Source organism: Haliotis rufescens, unplaced genomic scaffold, assembly GCF_023055435.1.
Source record: "Haliotis rufescens isolate VD_foot unplaced genomic scaffold, xgHalRufe1.0.p SCAF_20, whole genome shotgun sequence".
Lineage (NCBI taxonomy): Eukaryota > Metazoa > Mollusca > Gastropoda > Lepetellida > Haliotidae > Haliotis > Haliotis rufescens.
The window spans coordinates 7,340,160-7,361,049 of NW_025963891.1; the positions used below are offsets into that span (position 1 = coordinate 7,340,160).

The 20,890-nt window shown below is 40.3% G+C and overlaps 3 protein-coding genes across 6 annotated transcripts; 2 read left to right on the forward strand and 1 right to left on the reverse strand.

The window, feature by feature from the left end:
* Nucleotides 1-2,237: 2,237 nt before the first annotated feature.
* Nucleotides 2,238-6,042, forward strand: LOC124127257 (tripartite motif-containing protein 65-like). 3 transcript variants are annotated; one of them, XM_046490770.2, is made up of 3 exons: nucleotides 2,238-2,281; nucleotides 3,515-3,806; nucleotides 3,984-6,042. In XM_046490770.2, exons 2-3 carry the CDS (start codon nucleotides 3,515-3,517, stop codon nucleotides 5,591-5,593), a joined length of 1,902 nt encoding a protein of 633 aa, XP_046346726.2. In that variant the 5' UTR covers nucleotides 2,238-2,281; the 3' UTR covers nucleotides 5,594-6,042. The 3 variants fall into 3 exon arrangements, with proteins under 3 accessions (XP_046346726.2, XP_048256765.1, XP_046346675.2); XM_048400808.1 differs by lacking the exon at nucleotides 2,238-2,281 and adding an exon at nucleotides 2,769-2,870 and having other exon boundaries at nucleotides 3,513-3,806; XM_046490719.2 differs by lacking the exon at nucleotides 2,238-2,281 and adding an exon at nucleotides 2,772-2,873.
* Nucleotides 6,043-8,193: 2,151 nt separating this feature from the next.
* Nucleotides 8,194-14,232, reverse strand: LOC124127433. Of its 2 annotated transcripts, XM_046490863.2 has the most exons (3): nucleotides 14,145-14,232; nucleotides 13,218-13,512; nucleotides 8,194-12,199 (listed from the first exon to the last, which is right to left on the reverse strand). In XM_046490863.2, the coding sequence occupies exons 2-3, from the start codon at nucleotides 13,510-13,512 to the stop codon at nucleotides 9,573-9,575; spliced, it is 2,922 nt and encodes a 973-aa protein (XP_046346819.2). In that variant the 5' UTR covers nucleotides 14,145-14,232; the 3' UTR covers nucleotides 8,194-9,572. The 2 variants fall into 2 exon arrangements, with proteins under 2 accessions (XP_046346819.2, XP_046346883.2); XM_046490927.2 differs by lacking the exon at nucleotides 13,218-13,512 and having other exon boundaries at nucleotides 14,145-14,231.
* Nucleotides 14,233-16,192: 1,960 nt separating this feature from the next.
* On the forward strand, nucleotides 16,193-19,489 carry LOC124133622 (beta-1,3-galactosyltransferase 2-like). Its single transcript, XM_046498080.2, has 2 exons — nucleotides 16,193-16,278; nucleotides 17,748-19,489. The coding sequence occupies exons 1-2, from the start codon at nucleotides 16,260-16,262 to the stop codon at nucleotides 18,971-18,973; spliced, it is 1,245 nt and encodes a 414-aa protein (XP_046354036.1). The 5' UTR covers nucleotides 16,193-16,259; the 3' UTR covers nucleotides 18,974-19,489.
* The last annotated feature ends 1,401 nt before the right edge of the window (nucleotides 19,490-20,890 follow it).

The following is a 20,890-nucleotide window of genomic DNA, read 5'->3' on the forward strand; positions in this document are numbered from 1 at the left end:
CCTTTCCTTCAGAGCTAATGGGGGCTCCTTTCTTGGCCGCCATGACTTGCCAAAAACGTGTTGAAGCTGACATTTCATCATTGTCATAAAGAATTGAAACTCGCCAGGCGGGTAGATCTTGACCCTTCGACCACGTTGGCAGGGGATATGCAGCGCGTTTCGGGGCCGACATGACTTGCCAAAAACGTATTCAAGGTCAAAAGTGAAAATTGTCATAAAGAGTTGAAACACGCCAGGCGCATCGACGTTGACCCCCCGACAACGTTGGCAGTCGAACTTGACCTTTCCCACCTTTTTCTCCAGAGCTTATGAAGCCCGTTGTATTATGCTCAATGTCGCATCTAACGTGAGAAATAAAAATCGTCTGTAAGACTTGACACTCGCAAGGCGGGTCGAACTCGATCGTGCGACTACGTTTGCAGTCCACCTTGACCTTTCCTAACTTTTTCAGGAAGGGTTTTAGCCTCGTTTCGGGACCGACATGACTTGGCAAAAACGTATTTAAGCTGAAAACTCAACATTGTCATAAAGACTTGAAACTCACCAGGCTGGTAGGCCTTGAACCTCCCACCACGTTGGCAGTCGAACTTTAGATGCTTCACTCTTTCCTCCAGTGGCGATGGGTCTCCTTTCTTAGCCTCCACGACTTGCCAAAACGTATTAAAAGAACAAAATGATATTTTAGGCTGGACACAAGCATGTTTTGCATACTAATATGTATATATCTCATACTATAAGCTTATTTGCGTACTCACTGTGTCATGTTTCAGTGTGCGTATCAATGCCTGTAATATCCATTTGCGTGACACTTTAATACACTGTTTCTTCTTCTTGTATGATAATATATATTATTCACGCATTCATGTTTCCTGTTGAATTAAACATAAGACCCCCGTGAGGATTCTGTTGCGTGTTAGAGGAGGATCTAATGGATCGGGTGATAATGTCATAGTAACCCGAGAGCGTGGGGTGTTGCTCATAATATCAATCACTAGATTGTGTGGTTGCGATTGGATTTATATACGGATTCATAAAAATGGAATATTTGTGAAGTCGGCGTAAGGAAACAAACAAACAAACAAACAAACAGTGTTTTACACATACCAAAACAAATACTTTCATATAAGACATGTATGTGTGAGCAGGACACTCGTGTCGAAACTTTAATATGTGTTTTTATCGACATGTCCAAATATAATCGGATTGGGTCACAGAGTGGAAGTTCTCGAAAACAGCTTTTTTTAGCCAAATGTCCTCATATTATCATTACTCTGTACTTCAGCATTGTCGATGTTGAACAGTGAAATCTTATCAACAGCATTTATTCACATATAATCTGCTGCATACACGAAGGCAGAACGTTGAGGTGCTGTATGTGGTCTCTGCTTCACCACACGTTTTTCAGTACTGAACATTTCACTTCTTCATGGAGATGACAAAGTGATTATAACATACACTTTTAAAACTCATTACGACAAATTCACGATATCATTTTCATTGATGACCCGGCAATGGAAGATACATGTAGGATATTTAACTCATTCCCATTTCATGTCAAGGTTATGTACAGGTCTTTAGGGATAGACAGATTAAAGTCATTTCACCAGGAAATTAAACTTGACATAAAATGATAACTTGTTTAATGTCCTAAATGTATGTTCGATGGGAAGGAACATTCTGTTTACTACCAATGATGATATTATCAATTATCAATGCAATCTATTGTCTTTATAAGGAGGAAATACATATGGACACATGTGCAAAATGTAAACATAGAGCTGCATCACTTCCGGAATGCATTCCGTAAAAAACCTGAATACAGAGACCACTGAATTATTTGGGACGTTGAGCTTACTTTTACAAATAGTTTAGATTTTCAAGGGGAAAACGAACGATAAAAGGTGTGCTTCATAGTTAAATCTCCATGTCGTATTCATGTGTATTGATTTTCATTAAATGTATTTCAAGACCCAAGTTCTTCCATATTTTATTTGATGCTTTACTGAGCCCAGGCGCCGTACAACGTCACACCACTGAGTGTCCCTCAATTCCCCCTAAATATAACAGCTCTTTTACATTTCATGATGGATGAATGAGGACAGGGCTAGAAAAAAAACAGGACGATAATTCAGGAGACTATCATTGTGTCAAGTAACCTATGTTCTGAACAGACATGCAATCCTTTGAGAAAAGATAAAATACTACTTAAGACACCCCCTCCCACCCTCACTATGACCTGACATACGAATCGTTTGGTCACGTGAGTAGAAGTGTGTACTAGGTGGGTTTATTGGTACATTTGGGGCTCTAGTGTAATACTTTAGCGATAGTTACGCCAGTGTTGTCGCAGAAAATGTTCATTATTTTGTATTTTATCAAATGTGTTGATGAATATTTTGATTGTGTATGTTGTGTGCCATAATGAATGTATTCGACGATGAACTACATGTCTACTTTCTATATCAACAAGGGCGGCTTGACCTGAATGGCATTATTGATTAAGTCTGTATGGTTTAACTTCCGCGACACAGCTTGTCGTTATAAATTAAGGACCGTTCGCGTTGATTTACTAGCATTTACGTACATATTCCCATACCAGGTTGAATGTATAACAATCCCGGGTTACAATACGTCCCCAGACGTTGTTTCAATATCGACACAATCACACCAACTGTCAAAAACATACATGTAATCCTTTGAGAATAAATGAAGTACTGAGTAAGACACCCCTTGCCACCCTCACTATGACCTAATTCGAATCGCGTAGTCACCTGATTGCAGCTAGGGTGTTCACAACAGGAAGGTGGTCGTACTTGTTCACTTTGTAGTAATTTTTTGACGATGGTTACGCCATAGCTACGGTAGAAAAAAAGGTCAGTAATGTCGTATATTATCAACAATGGTGATTAATATTATGGCTTTGTTTGCCTATTTGAAAATGTATTCGACAACGAACTATGTCAACTTTTGATATAATCAAATCCGCCTGTCGACCTGAATGGCGTTATTGATCAGTTTCATATTTTAATTCCTCAACACACCTTATCGTTTACTATTACAATCGATGACAAAATAACTACCACGTCTCCTTTTTAAAAATTACGGCACCACTTTGGTATGTTTAAATGTATAACAATACTGGGTTACAGAACGTCCCCAGACTTCCTCCAATTCGTCTCGTGAAATCCCCCCTACCATGTAAGTAAGTTATGAACGTAGAAAACGAGAAATGCTCTCATGTTAAAGTCAATAGCTGCTGTCCACTAAATTTAACCTGGGGAGGTGATCGTGGAATAGTTTACCAGAATCGGTGTTGATTCATGCACAAGATCAGCGATAGGTGTTCACGTACAAATAATATGTTACAGTTGTGAGTGTCATACCCCCTGCATGTTTTCAAGTGTAGCGTTATTCAATCTTTCTCCACAGTATGTTCATTTTGTGTCTGTAACTACAGCTTTGAGAACGTTTTATTTAAAGCAAATGTGTCACAGTTTGACATTTGTTTCCTTAGATGGCTTCGTCAAAGCAACTCACAGACAACTTCCTGACGTGTTCCATCTGCACGGAAGTGTTCACAGACCCCTGTACACTGCAGTGTGACCACTCCTTCTGTAGGGCATGTATCACCCAGTACTTACAGTCAAGACAGGATGTGACACAGTCCAGGACAATCCCCTGCCCCTACTGCCGGCAGACAGCCAGGGTTCCCGATCCCACCAGACCAGTCGGGGAGTGGGCGGGGCAGATCAAGCCTAGTCACATCATCCTGGGACTGATGGAGAGTCTCGATGCAGATGCCAAAGGTTTGTTGCACCTTGGTACTTATTAAAAGTAAAAGTTTCTTTCGAGATATATCCAATGACATATCTGTTGCAATTACAATTACAGCAAAGATATACAATTAAGTATTGTATTTACCGGAAAGTGATTATTCCATAGGTACACATTGAAATACTCAATCGTCTTGACATTATTTTCAGACATTGCCAAGTGCTCTCTCTGTGAACAGAAAGGGGAAACGACTCCTGCCAAACACTGGTGCTGCGAGTGCGAGATATCTATGTGTGATGCCTGCAACCAAGTGCACGGTATGATACCTGTGTCATGTGATCACGACGTCCTTGACATTAAAGAAGACGTTAAGTTGAAGAAGAAGAGGAAGGTCAAGTGCACAGAGCACAGGAAAAATGATTTGGAATTTTACTGCAATGATTGCGAGAAAGCAGTCTGTCACTCCTGCTGTATTCTGTACCACAGAAAGTGTGACGCAGTTGTTACCGTAGAATCAAAATGTCCAGAAATGAAAATAATACTGAAAGATAAATCTAAAAGATTAACAGAAGAGATATGTGATATGAACTCTAAAATATCTGAAAACAAACTTCTGCTTGTCCACACCAAACAGGATAAATCTGAGTTGCAATCTCAGATAAAGACCTTCTGTCAAGCGGCCCGTGACCTGATCACAAAGAAGGAGGTCGACCTGCTGAAGGTCCTGGACAGAAGGACTGATGAGAGGACGGGGAAGCTCCAGAGCTGCATCAAGACGGCGGAGATGGCGGCACAGAGGTACCAGCAGCGGCTACAGTTCATACAGAGAGCCCTGGAGTCTGAGAGTGTCATGGACACGTATGAGGTGTACCAGGCCTGTCAGTCAGGGAAGATCGAGACGGACGTCCAGACCGAGGACGCAGATGTTGGATTGTCCCAGGAGGAGTGGCGTCCCTTTATAAACATGCATGCAGATTTGGATAAACTCAGTACTGTTTTGGATGATACTTATTTGGGTGTAGTGCATGTCTTTGATCCACAGTCGTCCCCTGCATTATATGAGACTATAGGAGACGCGGGAGGTACCGACATTGTTGTACTGGAGGTAAATGTAATTACAACCTGTGTTGTCACTTATCACAATGTGAGTGAAATCAAGTCGTTCTATTCCAGAAGTAACACCATGCACCACAGCAGCTTATCAACCGACAACTATGCATGGGGACTTACTAAAGTGAGGGAAAATCAAGTTGCTGTCACTGTTCCCAACGCAAGACAAATTATTACTGTCAAAGTAACGCCTGATTTACAAATAGTTTCAAACATTCAAACACCAAAAATGTATTATGGTCTTACGTATTTGACCAACAACTCCACATTTGCAGCTGGCTGTTCGGATTCTACTTGTGTTGATATTCTGGACATGTCCGGGCACCTACTGAAAACACTAACAAACACTGCTGTGAAATGTCCGAATTTTATCCTCACATCAGAGACTGGAGGCTTGTTTATCTCTGATTGGGGCAAGAAGGCCGTGATTGGCTTGACAGCCAATGGAGACGTGGCCTGTACGAGCAACCTTGGACTGAATACCTTCAAGGTGAACAGAGGTATAGCGAGAACCAGCACAGGCCACATACTGGTCGCGGATAAAGTAGCCGACAAAGTTGTCTTATTTACAGAAAACGGGGAGTATGTGAGAGACGTGTTGACGGCAAAAGAGGGCATGGATGAGCCCTTTGGACTCTGTCTTCACCGTGGACTTCTGTATGTTGCACAGTGGAAAAGTGGAGTAAGAGTATATAACTTTAAGAAGTGAAACACTGTTTTTGTGGACAAATCGTTTCTTCTGAAGTCGATCTGACAAATTGCGGATTACAACATACCTATCACAAATAAATATCCCTTGTTTTATGAGGAGTCTACTTATGGTCCCGGACTCATGGGGTGTGTGCATCTTATTAGTCTTCTTTGGTCACTTATTGCTTGGATTTTGTCCTAAACCATGACTGCCTATGTTTGTATTCTTGGTTAACTCTTTAACATGTGCGACCAAGCAGAATCATGTTGCTCATATCTGTCTCAAGTGCGAGTACTTAGACTTACAATTGGGTATATTGCATAACATGCACGATATTGTATCAAATACCTTCTTCAAGCTTGCTGGTCATCACAAACTGTCTAGATATTTCATTTACTTGCTTACAAAACTGAATGACGTCCTTATTTAGTTAAGAATAGTAATAAACAGTGTTTGTGTAACATGAATTTGAGTTTGTTGTTGAGAGTAGCTGCCCCCTTACTTCTCCGTTGACGTTATTTATCTGTTTCAGCATTAAGCTTTCACTGTTCCCTTCATGACGTCATCAAACATTATACTTTGTGGGTTTTTTAACTTATGTCATCTCCATTTCCTTTAGTTTGTTACATATCTCATGTCATAGAGATGCGTGGTTAATTATACAAACGTTACCGACCTGATGTTTACAGTGAGTGAGTGAGTAGGAGTTTACGCCGCTTTTAGCAATATTCCATCAATATCACGGCGGGGGACACCAGAAATGGGCTTCACACACGACGCGAACGCTTCAACCACTAGGCTACCCGACCGCCCCTTATGTTTACAGTGAACCATGGAGATCTTCAAAGTACAGCACTGAACACTGGTCTAAACTATTAACATTTACCTTACATTTGACTTGAATTCATCAAAGTGATATATATCATAGAAATACTAGTAGCATTACCCTTTTGTTTTATTATTTTTTTCGTTCAATCATGTGATTACCCCCCCCCCCCCCCCCCGTTGTCCTTCCGGGGAAGAAAGGATCCTTTGTTTTGAGTAAGACCCCATCGATTGCGTGTCATGGTGTCCCGATATATGGGACTGTTGCTCATGCTGTCAACCACTGCCTTTCCTGTTCCAGACTCGCCGCCCTAATATAGCTGGAATATTGCAGCGTAAAACAACATTCATTCACTTACTTCTGATATTGTCCATATCTATGTTGCATATGTATACATGCTCGGTTTCATTACCCAGACCGCCTTCCTAATCTCATTCCGCTTTAATTTGTTTGAGTTTAGGTGAACGCTTAACATAAACATATCTTGCAACATTTATTTGGGAAAACTTAATATGTCACTGAATGTATCATGGCGACGGCATTCAAGCTGCTCTTCAAATTATGACCAATTTTTTAAATGCATCTTCACAGCTCGTGTCTTTCCGCCAGTGTTTCCTCGGTTGTCATGAGTGATTAATCAAGCGTCATACTCGCACCGTGACGATAGGGGAAATACTTGCTGGTTTGATACTGGCCTTACTATTTCAGTACAATCTGCCTTCGACGTCATCAATATGTCCACCAATCTACCTATAATTTCCATGAGTGACACTCACATGAAATACAGCAGTAATAAGTCATGATAGTCTTGATTAGCATCATGACTAAGTGTTGTCTAAAAACATATAAACATGTCAGAGAATTTCGTGACATATTTTGGTTTTGAGATCAAAGATTCAAGACCCTTGTGAATATGTTGTTATCATTTGGACAGTTTAATAAATCTAGTGTGTTGAAGTAATTGTCTTTCGGTACTATAGTTTGGACAGTGCAGAAGAATGTGTATTTCATCTCCTGTCGTGTGTAGGTTGCAGATTTTGCATAAAGATATTAATAATAGACCATTTAATTTGCGCATATTTCCACACCACTCAGGGACATGCTGGAAGCGCTATTATTATTAACACTGGACCAGTGTGCGCTGAAAAATCATTCACAGCTCCCTGGGGAGTATACAGCCAAAGCTGCCTTTAGGCGCTAGAAGGTTAACAACCACATTGGCATCTCATCCTACCGGGTACCCGTTCCCCGCTGGGTAAAAAGAGGCACATCTAACAAAGTTTCTTGCCCAAGGAGACGCCAATTATGCTTCAGTGTGAGACAGGAACGAAACCCTAGAAACTCTCAGGAGTCAAGCTGACGAAACGCGTCTTCCAACGACTGTCCGCGACTGACATTGGTTAACTTTACCTGATTTGTGACCTGTGCGCTGTGCACAGGACCACGCGCCACCACGATGATGAGATATTGTAATGCCTCTCCGTTAAGTGGAGGGGAGAGGTACAGTTCGTCTACGTGTACCTCCATAGTCCCACCGGAAGATCCAACTCGTCGCCTCCTACGTCAAGCATATGTTCCAAGGGAACCCGGAATCCCCATGGTGCCAACAAAGGACAGTAAAGCAGTAAGGTTAAACCACACCATAAATGTTGAAGCAGCTCTGGGCGATTTCCTGAATGGTTTCAGTGTCTTAATTGACACTCACGTAATGTTGCTGCTGTATCGATAAATATCTCATGTAGTAATATCATGAGTGTGATGTTTGAATTTATTGAAACAAACAACAGTCTAATGCATTTAACCATCAATTTATTGCGATCAGGTCATTTCCAACAGCGACGCATCGATACACCAATCAATTGTGACACCCCTAATAACATTCATAGATCATACTCTTAATCACCGGGGCCACATGTGTTTTGCAGGTGGCGACGTAATTCACGTACCCTATAACATGAGATCACATGTGTAATTTTGAGAGCATTGAATTATATAGCGACTGTCGAGTCAAGTAGATTTATTACCCTTCGTAATAATCCAGTTAACATCTGGCCACGTAGGACTAGAGCTGGTTATGGATCCTGGTATGGTTGTATATTTACTCCATTTCATAAAGCATTATCACGGCGGGGGACACCAGAAATGGGCTTCACACATTGTACTAATGTCGGGAATCGAACCTGGGTCTTCGGCGTGACGAGCGAACGCTTTAACCACTAGGCTACACGACCGCCCCCATTTCATTAAGAATACAAGGTATACAGTGTAAGACAACATTTAAAGGATAAGTATATATATATATATATAGAACATATACATGTATAATACATACATACATATATACATACATACATACATACATACATACATACATACATACATACATACATACATACATACATACATACATACATACATACATACATACTAATGTATAATATTGCTTAAGGTGTAAAAAATGGACAATTAACATGTTGCTATTTACAAGTGTACGCAGTATATACATTTTCTGACTACACCACAAATATTTTACATGCTTTAATGCTACTAGTATATTGTAATCCAATTTGTAGTATGAGTGCTTCACTATATTGAGATCTGTATGCCATGTAGAGTTATTTCCCTGTACTAAATTCCCTGTGTTCTAATATGGAGGATCAAGCAAGATTGATCCCAGTCCGTGAGTCTGTCTTCTATAGATACAGGAGTTACCGATTCAAGTTAACCCACATAACATTACATAATTCGCCTTACATAATTGTTCAGAATTTCCTCCAAGCAGAAACGATATAATCATCTGACAAGATTCTAACAAATTTATTAACATCAAGCTAATCAATGATTGTATCAAACATAACATTTTTTCTACTTAATTCTGACCTAAATGGGCTTTTTCCGATATTATTCACAACTGTTCCACAAAAAGATTCCTTTTATTCTATTGGCATTACATCTAAGCGAACACATGCATCCTTCTCCGCATCTTCACAGTCAAGGTAAAATTGAACACGTACATCCTTATCTGCGTCTTCAAAGTCAAAGGTAAACTTCAGACTTTAAGTGAACTGCTACTAAGACTAGGTACAATAAAGTACCTACACAGTTAGGTACACTTGAACACTATCTGTCACGTCTTGCTAAACCACGGACACTTATCTGTCACTTTAAAGTTCAGGTAAACTTGAACACTTTGATCCTGTTCTGCCACTGGGTGACATACAGGAATGCATCCTGAAGGTACAGTCCGACGGGTTTGCGTATGTCATCAGTGTATGTTAATACATCCCTGACATATTGCCCCGTCTCTGTTAGTAACACCACCTTGTTTGCCTCAACGTCTGCCACCAAAATGTGCCCCGAATCAGTGGTCACTATGCCTCTGTTCTCCTTGAATGCGTGTTCCTTAGAGAAGTAGGTGAAGTCAACCTCTCCCGTGGCTGTGAAGCCTATCACAGTTTGTGTTTGACGATCGGATACTATGAAACCTTGTTTTGGTGTTGGACAGATAAAGTTAGGGCATTTTACAGAAGTATTAGATATTGTTCTAATTACTTTGCCAGACATAGCGAGAATATCTATACAAGAATCAGAAGTGCAACCAGCTACAAGCATGGAATCCTTCATCACCGCCAGACCATAATAACGTTTATGTGTTCTTATGATGGAATGAAGAGACAACTCAGGGTCAACTTTGGCTAAAACGATTTGCTTTGCTCGTGGAACTGTGACAGCCACCATGGCGTTTGACATCTTTGCTACAGTCCAAGGGAGGTTTGAGATCCTCAAAGTGTTTTCGCATCTTTTCTGGCTTGTGTGATATATACATTTTACTGCGCTTTCACTTGCGTGGGTAACCACACATGCAAACCCGCCATCCAACAAAAGTACAACAACATCCAAGTTATTCACAGTCTTTATGGTATCATGATAAACAGGCAAGGAATTTGAGTCAAATGTATAAGCCCTCTCTGTTTCAGATCGCTGAGATTCCTCTCCAGTTCTAGAGACATTCTCAACGTCTAAGTTGGCCGTTTCCTGACGAGTATCAGTTCCCGTATCTTCTGGCACAGCTGCAACTAATTCTTCATTTTCCTCCCCTTTCTGTATATCCACTTTCGGCTCTGCCACCGACTCAGCCATCATCATATCATCTGTAAATGATTCCTCCACCATGATATCGTGTTTGGCGCCGTTATCATGTGGAGGCAGAAACTTTGATTTTAGACTATCAGATTCTTGCTCTTCTAGTCCATGACTTTCAGTTCGTGTTGGAACTGTTACAGAAAGCAACTCCCTCTTCAGTTCCAGTTGCAATGGTTGTTCAAGGTTTGTTGTTGTGGGATCTCCATTCTGTGAAGATGGTATAAGTTGGTCTGATGAGCGGGTACTATCTGTTTCGGGGTGCAGGGAATTTTCAGTTCCAGTCTGCAGTTTCATGATAGGAATCATGGTTAAATTTGGGGCTGACTGATACTTTTGCTTTGATTTTGCTGGTAGTGGTTCTTTATAACCAGTGCCAAGTGTCTCCACATCAACTGCAAACTGTTTCTGTTTGTAAAACACGGCTGTAAAATCTTCAATGTCGTTCAGCTGTGGAGCGGAGCGATGTCTCTTCCTTGACTCCTGTTGCGTTGAGATGTTTGTACATGTAGGCGATACAACTTCGTGTACGCTTTCCTGGTCGTCTGTGGTTTTAGGACAAAGCTCCGATTCACATCTCTCATATTTCCCCACATCTGTACCACCTTTGTCAAAGCTCGCCCTAAGACCTCCATGAGGATCAGCAGAGAATACAACCCGGAAGCTCGGTTTGAAATCTGTTTCTCCAAAGTCCGACTTTGGTCCCTGTCTGTAAGATTCATGTTGATGTTCAGTGTGCAGCTTTCCATCTGTACCCATACCATCTGACTCTTCCATAGACCCTATACAACTTCCACCATCTTCACCATCCATGTCCTTCTTGGTATGTGTAGAGCCTTCTGCGCATTGTTCGTCTGAGTATAACAGCAGTGACTCGTTCAGAACAGTTGTAATATTTTCCAACTCTGCTTTAACCTTGACTGCAATGCCCGATTCAACTTCAGCTATGGCATACTCGTCTACTTCTGTAGCGTGGAGCTCCCCTGATTGACAGGCCTGGTACACCTCGTATATCTCCATGACACTCTCGGACTCCAGGGCCCTCTGTAGGACCTCTACCTTTTGTTTGTGCATAGTTTCCACACTCTTCCCTATCTTGATGACTATCTGCAGTGTCTCCGTCTGTTTCTCCGTCCTTTTGTCGAGGTCCTTCATCATATCATCCTCTTTCTCTCCGATCAGGTCACACGCACGTTGACAATAAGACCTGATCTCGGACTGCAAGTTTGTTATACTCTGTTGTACCTGAGTATAAATGTTTCTGTTGGTGCATAATTTTGAATGAATGTCTGTCATTTTTGCCGATAGAATCTGCGAGTTTTCCTGCAAGACGCTTCTCATTTGGGGAATCAAAGACTGCAGTGTGACAACAGATTCACACCTTCTGTGGTACAGAATACAGCAAACCGGACATACTGCCTTGGTGCAATCCTTGCAGTAATATTCTACAGCATTATTTGAATGTTCACTGCACTTGATTGTGTTCTTGATATTGTTCCTGGTTCCTTCAACCACATCAGTAACTTTGTGGTCACGGGATACAGGTAAGATGCTGTGTATTTTGTGGCATGCGCTGCACAAGATGACCTCACACATACCGCACCAAATACTGCCTTCGGTGGAGTTCCCAATCTCATTGCAGGTAAAGCAGATCATTTCTGAAACGCAGTTAGAAATGACAACGAATAAAATGCGATATGTCGTTTCTGTACAAAATAAAATCAGTTCTTCCGTGACAGATTTTGATATTTTTAAGGCTTACAATTTTATCAAACTGTCAGTGATAAGTACTATAGAGTACTGTAAAGTAGTCCTGAAAATATACGAATATGGAATTTGACATAATCAATTCAAGATGACCTGTTTCCAGGATTATGTAGTGTATCATATCTCCATTCTAGTTCGACATATACCCTGGACACATTCACCGCCATAGCCTCGTTTTGGAAGTGACGTCATGACCTAATCACTCTTATCTCTAAGTCGCTTATCGTCGTGTCGTGTTTTTCGAATCGGGCCAAAAACGTAGCTATGCTATGGGTCCAGGGTATTTAGCATAATAAAATGCAGATATTATACACTTGATACTCGAGGATGGATAACTAGTAAGGTGATAACGTATTGCTTAAAGCTTTCACTGATGATAACCGATGTACGGGTTCGATCCCCTACATTCATATGGATACAATGTGTTTGGGTTTCCCCACCATGGCGCACAGGCATTGTTAATATACTCACCACCAAAAGAAACGCGAACCATAGAAAAATATAGAGAAGTATGTACGGTAAAAAGAGATTCCAATGTGTACCAATTAGTGACAAAACTAACAATCAGTCAAGTGTTACCACAGAGTGACTTTATTCTTATCACGATATGCTGTAGGTGATTTCCAAACTTTACACGCCAGAGACAAATGGTTCATCTCGAGTCATGGATGTATGACGTCACATGTGATGCGTTCATGAGCATCGGTTCACACAACATGAATGCTCGCTTTGCATAGAACCAATCTAATATTATTATATTCATATCTGCATATATCTTTAACATGTATGGTATTCGCGTTTCTTTTGACGATGAGTATATATTGCTAATCTTGACGACAAACCAAACGCACAAACTCAAGATGACTACATGTAACTTATCAATGGTTTGGTTTAGCTACGCTTTTTCACCTTTTCTGTCACAATCTATAGTAAGACTGTCAGCAGGTCGCGTCATATGACTCGATGCAAACTGCCCGGCCCACTCCTCCACTGGTCTGGTGGGGTCGGTGACCTGGTAGGGAACATGGCAGTAGGGGCAGGGGATCGTCTTGGACTGTGTCCCACCCTGTTTTGACTGTAAGTACTGGGTGAGACATGCTCTACAGAAGGAGTGGTCACACCTCAGTGTACATGGGTCTGTTAGCACCTCCGTACAGATGGAACACAACATAGAGTGGTCAGTGAGGTCTGCCTCGGTGGTCATCTGAATCAAAATAAACGTCACACTGATAGATAATCAATTTTATGCTCTCAGCGCATACAACCACACGGTCAATAAATGGGTCTTTAGTCGCGATTTAAAGGCTTATGAAGGGTACATCTGAGGTGTAGGTGGGAAGAAAGTCCCACAACACTGCAGCAGAATGCTGGAACGATCTGTCACCCAAGGTACTTTACTTGTACGTATTGCAAGGAGGAACCTGCTGAACTACTGAACGGAGACTTCTCGAAAGTTGATACACTGTTGTGAGACCTTGAATATATAGAGGCGAGGCGGGTGTGCAAGAGATATGAGTTTGAAGTGTATTCTCTCCTTGGCTTGTAGCCAGTGAAGCGATTTCAGGATAGGCTGGATATGGAATCTAGAAGTTTAGTGTCAATCCACTTGAGGAAGATAATGTAATAGTTCAAAATAAGTATAGGTATAGCATTTTAGTGTACGTCCTTTGTTCAGATATTCAGCATCTCTCTCTCTCTCTCTCTCTCTCTCTCTCTCTCTCTCTCACTCTCACTCTCTCTCTCTCACTCTCACACTCTCTCTCTCTTTCTCTCTCTCTCTCTCTCTCTCTCTCTCTCTCTCTCTCTCTCTCTCTCTCTCTCTCGCAAGTCGCCTACCTTTGCCTCCACGTATTGTTTTCTCAACACCCATAAGAGCTCCACCTAACTACATGACAGGCGTATTGGTCCTTTATCTTCAAGTATCACATGATGTGATCTACTAAATCTGGTGTGTCATCGGGACATCGACGAAGTACACAGGTAACGGTGCACTCACTCGCTATCTATCACCGTAAATACTTTACATACAATAACCAACCTAATTAGGCTCTAGCTTGTAATTTCAACTATTCTTGTACTCCGACGGGATCTCGTTTCACTACCGAAATGGTCTTGCGTTCTGCTCGAATGGGGGTGCATGAGAAGTACAGTTAGCAAGTGTATACTAATTGTATATATTACTTTTACTAACTGTTATATTGTATCGACCCTCCGACATATTTTGTAACCAGTAATTTACTGTGAAAACAAAAAAGTATTGTCTCAGTGGTGCATGTGTACCAATCTTGACATGAATACGGTACGCCGCTGTAATTCAAAGGTCAAAGCACAACTAGTGACACACATTCCCATTCACTTGAGATCATATTCACTATCGTCGACACATAAGTCACTATAGCGAATGTAACGGGATTAGGCATGTGGGCATACTTGTATAATATACCGGATTTAGTCTCTGCGTCACATTGGTAACATACTGAACAAAACAGTTAGGGATCATGAATATGTTGGCGATATTTTTGTACGGGAAGACTGTGCACACAACTACAAAAAAATGTCCAACAAAATATTCATGATTCCAAACATATTTGTTCTATATATATAGTGACATGAATTACCGTCTTCGCCATGCTTGTGGTTTTGACACAGCGGTCCATCCATGGTACGACCCGGAATATGTAGAGGGCGTCATGAAAAATGATAAATACAAAATTCTTTGGAATTGGCCCATTTACAGCCTCAGACGTATCCAGGGCAACAAACCTGAGCTTGTCCTTTTTGATAAATACAATGAAATCATTTATATCATTGAATTTTCTGTCACCTTTGACACTAATGTGATTGACAAAATTCAGGAAAAACATGGCAAAAATGCGGACCTCTCTTTCGAAATGTCACACTTGCATCCCACTCACTCACAGCGCCAAGCCGACACGCCGTGATATAACTGAAATACTGTTAAAAGCAGCGTTAAACCAAACTCACTCACAACGTCAATTTGACACGCCGTGACATAACTGAAATACTGTTAAAAGCAGCGTTAAACCAAACTCACCCACAACGTCAAACTGACACGCCGTGATATAACTGAATTACTGTTAAAAGCAGCGTTAAACCATACTCACTCACTCATAACGCCAAACTGACACGCCGTGATATAACTGAAATACTGTTAAAAGCAGCGTTAAACCAAACTCACTCACTCATAACGTCAAACTGACACGCCGTGATATAACTGAAATATTGTTAAGAGCAGCGGTCACTCACAGGGTCAAGCCGACAAGATCATTGGAAAGGTTGCAAATGTGGTGTGCCTTTTTTCATTATACAAAAACGGTGCTTCTTTTTCATGCTGTTTTTTTGTTCATCATTACTCCAATGCAAAGTAGCCAAGATCACTTAAACATAGAAAGGAGCGACCCAGTCGTCTGAGGTGCCGGAAATTGATGTGCAGAGTTGCGTCCCTTAGGCGTAACAGCTTTAATTTTTAATTTAATTTAAATTTAACATTGAGTTTCCAGGTTCGGCAACATGGACCACGTCGGCTGCATTGCCCTGGATTTATACAATACTCCTCCTGCAAACTACACAATATTACATAAATTGAAACAGGCCATATTGAATGGTAGGCTTGTAAAATTCGTATAGCTGTTCATTCATAGCCATGCCATGAACACAACTCTAAAACTTGAAATGAGTGTGGTCAACGACGAAGGCGGTTATGACGGTTGACAGTTGACCAGTGATTCGTAACTGTACTCACAATAGAGGGCGTTTGATTACAAGCTGTGTGCAAGCTACCAGTCGTTAATCGAAGAAGACCGCTGAAGCAGCGCGTTTAATGACAACATACACAGGAACAGCTTGCAGAACACATTGATCGCCAAAAACATAGTGTTCGTAAACTAAGGCCAACATTTCGTTTCAGTATCTCGGCGAGAGGAAAGAGTCATGTTTTCTCAATTCGCAGGTTTGTTTGAACTGTTATTATGATATGTAGATTTTAGTCTATATGGGTTTCGTTTGAACCAAATGGTCACCGAGAATGTAGAGGAACAGACCCTTTCAACGTATGTGTGGGGTTGTCGTCGCAAGCAACGTAGTCTTAGTACGTGGTTATGTTGTATTTATAGATGAACTGTTTATTGTACATCGTAATTCATCTGCAATATATCAGTATATCTAATTACATATCTACAACGATATGTCAGTGTAGCTACATGCACAAATCTACTATAATATACCAGTATGGCTATATCATGACCATATCTACAGCAATATATCGATCTAACTGCCTGTACACATCTACTTTAATACATAAGTCTATACACGTGTACATATCTACAACAAAATAGAAGTATAGCTACATCACACATCTACTACAATACATAAGTATATCTACGTGTACATATCTACTACAATATATAAGTATATATACGTGTACATGTCTTCTACAATATATAAGTGTAGGTATGTGTATATATCTACTACAATATATAAGTATAGATACATTCACATATCTACTACAATATATAAGTGTAGCTATGTGTATATATCTACTACAATACAAAAGAATAGTTACATTCACATATCTACTACAATATACAAGTATAGCTACATTCACATATCTAGTACAATATATAAGTGTAGCTATGTGTATATATCTACTACAATACAAAAGAATAGTTACATTCACATATCTACTACAATATACAAGTATAGCTACATTCACATATCTAGTACAATATATAAGTAAGGCTATGTGTATGTATCTACTACGATACATAGGAATAGTTACATTCACATATCTACTACAATATACAAGTATAGCTACATTCACATATCTAGTACAATATATAAGTAAGGCTATGTGTATGTATCTACTACGATACATAGGAATAGTTACATTCACATATCTACTACAATATAAAAGTATAGCTACATTCACACACCTACAACAGCATATTAGTACAGCTACCTCACATATCTACTATAACACATAAGTATATCTACGTGTACATATCTACCACAATATATAAGTGTAGGTATGTGTATATATCTACTACAATATACAAGTGTAGCTACATTCACATATCTAGTACAATATATAAGTAAGGCTATGTGTATATATCTACTACGATACATAGGAATAGTTACATTTACATATCTACTACAGTATAAAGTATAGCAACATTCACACACCTACAACAGCATATAAGTACAGCTACCTCACATATCTACTATAATACATAAGTAGAGCTAGATGCACACATGTATTACAATACATATGTATATCTACGTTCACATATCTACTACAGTATCAGTCTATCTAGACTACAGCATTAAGTGGGGTAAACATGACAATTCATTATCTATTTCATCTGTGAGTTGCTGATCTGTTATCCACATGTTGACATGTTGCCACTGATGTTCTTCCAGTGCCTATCTGCAGGTGTATCGGCAGGTGTATCGACAGGTGTATCGGCAGGTGTATCAGCAGGTGTACCGGCAGGACGAGACACCGGAACCGAGTGTTCCTGCTGTTTGTGGCCGTGTATGGTCTGGTGTCACTCTACTGGTACCTTGTCCCACGCCTTTCTCCAGTCCCAGGCATCCATGACGACAACACAGGGCACCAGCGCAAGGTGCACGTCCACGGGAATGGACATGGCCGCCAGGGAGAGAGTGGGAGAATCAAACCGAACCACGTTACCTCCAGGAAGATCCATCCGCTCCAACACCCCGCTGCTGAACAACTACCGGGACTGTTCAACTTCTCCATGTTGAAGGAAGATGAAGAGAGGCATCCTCTTATCAATCTGCATCAGTATCAGTTCACCTTGAACTCTGACCTCTGTCTGAGAGGTCACGTGTATCTCTTAACCATTGTTCATTCGGCCTTAAGTCATTACAAGTTTCGACGTCGAATCCGAGAAACCTTTGGAAGCATTCGTAAAGCGGGGAATAAAACTGTCGTTCTTGTATTCTCTGTCGGAGTTTCCGATAATGCAACACTCCAAAGGGGTATCGTACGAGAAGCTAACGAATTTAAAGACATAATTCAAGGTAATTTCATTGATGTTTATCGAAATCTGAGCATCAAACACATAATGGGTTATCACTGGATGCTGAATCATTGTCCGCAAGCAGCCTTTGTATTGAAGATGGATGATGATATGTTTATGAACCCATATGTAGTTGTCAAGTATCTCACTCATCTGAAGGACCAGACTAACCAGATTCTATGCGCCATTGGTCACAGGTATGTCCCATGGAGGGATCCTTCAGTGAAATGGTACGTCTCAAAAGCCCAGTATCCGTTTAGAATATGGCCCGATTTTTGTCGAGGACTTGGTTATATTGTATCCAAAGACGTCTTGTTCAAGCTTTACCATGGCTCCTCAGTGACTCGCTTTGTACCCATGGATGATGTGTATGTCACAGGGATTGTAAGATCCAATATAGGCCTGAACGCCACAGATTACGGGACTCTCAAATACGATTGTACGAGAGGGGTCCAGGTGTCCAAATTCCTCAGTGCTGGAGTGATGTACACATTTGATTCCTGTCTGAAGATTGTGTTTAAGAATTTGACAGCGATGACAATGCATACTAATGGTACTTATCATTTGTCTATGGAGGACAAAAGTATTTTTATTTCATAACTATACTGATGAATGCATGTCTTGAATCTTATACAATTCACTGGGTTTCAGTGTCGCTGTTAATTCGCATTCGGCATTAATATTATTCTCACAATAAATCTATTCCCTGATACATAGGGGATATCCCCTTGGGAGATGTTGGCGCGTTCCTATTGTCAACGATAGTTGACCTAGAAGAGATATAGACTCGACGATCATGTTTATCTATCATCGAAATGTTTTTCATAGACTTGTAAATTTGGTTTTGATAGATAATATATTTCAGAACTACTGATTACATAACAAGTCAACGCCAGAGAATAACCAGTCTCGATTATCCTACAAACCAGATTCCACAGGACGTAAAAGGCAAAATAGCTGTAAAATATAATATGGATGCAGAACTGAATATAGTGACGAGGGTTATATCCCATTAGTTAGACGTCCCATTAGTTAGACGTCCCAATTGTTAGACATTTCTATTTAGGCAAAGAGGGAATATACCTACAGGTGTAATGGATCAGTCCTAATTAGATTAAAGTACTGAGTAGGGATAGGGGACTCACAGTTTAGGGAGTATAAATGTTATAATTTCGTTTAATTAACCTAAATTACCTTACTCTCAGTACAGGTTCAATAGGCATGAGATTAACTGTGTAAACTATGGAGTAGCTTAATTGTCTTACTGTATGATCAGTTGAAGGAGTTTAGATTACGTACTCATCAAACAAATAAAAATGATCTTGGGGTACGTATCATTATCAGTATCGATATGGATGGTTTAAGGAAAGTAGAGTACATCACCTCTCGGCGTGGAAGTGAGCAGTTGATATTAGATGGATATATTTACAACAGAAACCGCGAGAGGCAAACCTGCTCACATTCGAGATGTGTCGTCAAGACGTGCAATGGAAAATGTACGACTGTTGGTGACTTTCTTTGCAATCAGTCGGAACATAACTATCCGCCTGAAGATGAAACCAGAGTGAACTTTGTAAGCAATCTTCGTAAAAGAGCGCGAGAAGAAACCACACAGATGCAGGCATTGTACGAGGAAAGTGTAGTCTATTCTCTCTTGAAACCACAATTTGAATTAGAAAATTATCTGACGTCCCTACCCCTAAATAAAGCTATCCCTCTACTTTTATTTCGTACTTCATGCCACCACTTACCAATTGAAAAAGGAAGATGGAATGGGATACCTATTTGTGAAAGAAAATGTAAACTGTGTTTTATTGATGATATTGGAGATGAATTTCACTATATTTTTAAATGTCCATATTTTACTAAAGAAAGAATTTTGTATATCCCACCTACATATTCTAAAAGACCTAATATGATTAAATGGCAAAGACTTTTCACTTGTAAAGAGATATCTGTATTAAAAAACCTTAGTAAATTCTGTAAATATGTAATGCAAATTGTAAAATCTTCCGCCTAACCACAATCCGCAATTATAATGTGTATTTTGCTGTCATTTTGTACCTCCTATGCCGAGGATCTCGGCCTGAGCGTAATAAAGTTCTGTTCTGTTCTAGAGGAGCAAGTCACTCAAGTAGATGAAGCCAGCATCCCAGCGATGCCATCATTTCACCAAACTGTATATAATTTATCAAATGTAAAGTGTCATTTAATGTTAAGTATAATATTAAAGTATCTATTTAAAGCTGCTTTGCTTTGTTTGTCAGATCTTATCTCGACTATTCCATTTTAAAGTCTGAGGTAACAAGCATAAGGGTTAGTGTGCACTCAACCGTTTAAAGTGTTGTTATAAGCTGTCTAACTATTGGGACGTCTAACTAATGGGAGGACACCGTGACGAGACCAGGTGTTCGCGAAAAAGGTAAGCATGTCCTGCTCTACCGGTAGCACCTGCCACTCAAACAATTTGCATTAGAAAGTTTGTGTTTGTTGCCTGACTCAGCTCCTATGATTAAA

Coding starts and splice junctions, on each gene's coding strand:
- LOC124127257 (XM_046490770.2), top strand. CDS start 3,515: ATGGCTTCGTCAAAGCAACTCACAGACAACTTCCTGACGTGTTCCATC. Junction 3,807..3,983: donor TCTCGATGCAGATGCCAAAG/GTTTGTTGCACC, acceptor CATTATTTTCAG/ACATTGCCAAGTGCTCTCTC.
- LOC124127433 (XM_046490863.2), bottom strand. CDS start 13,512: ATGACCACCGAGGCAGACCTCACTGACCACTCTATGTTGTGTTCCATC. Junction 12,200..13,217: donor TATAGATTGTGACAGAAAAG/GTGAAAAAGCGT, acceptor ACTGCGTTTCAG/AAATGATCTGCTTTACCTGC.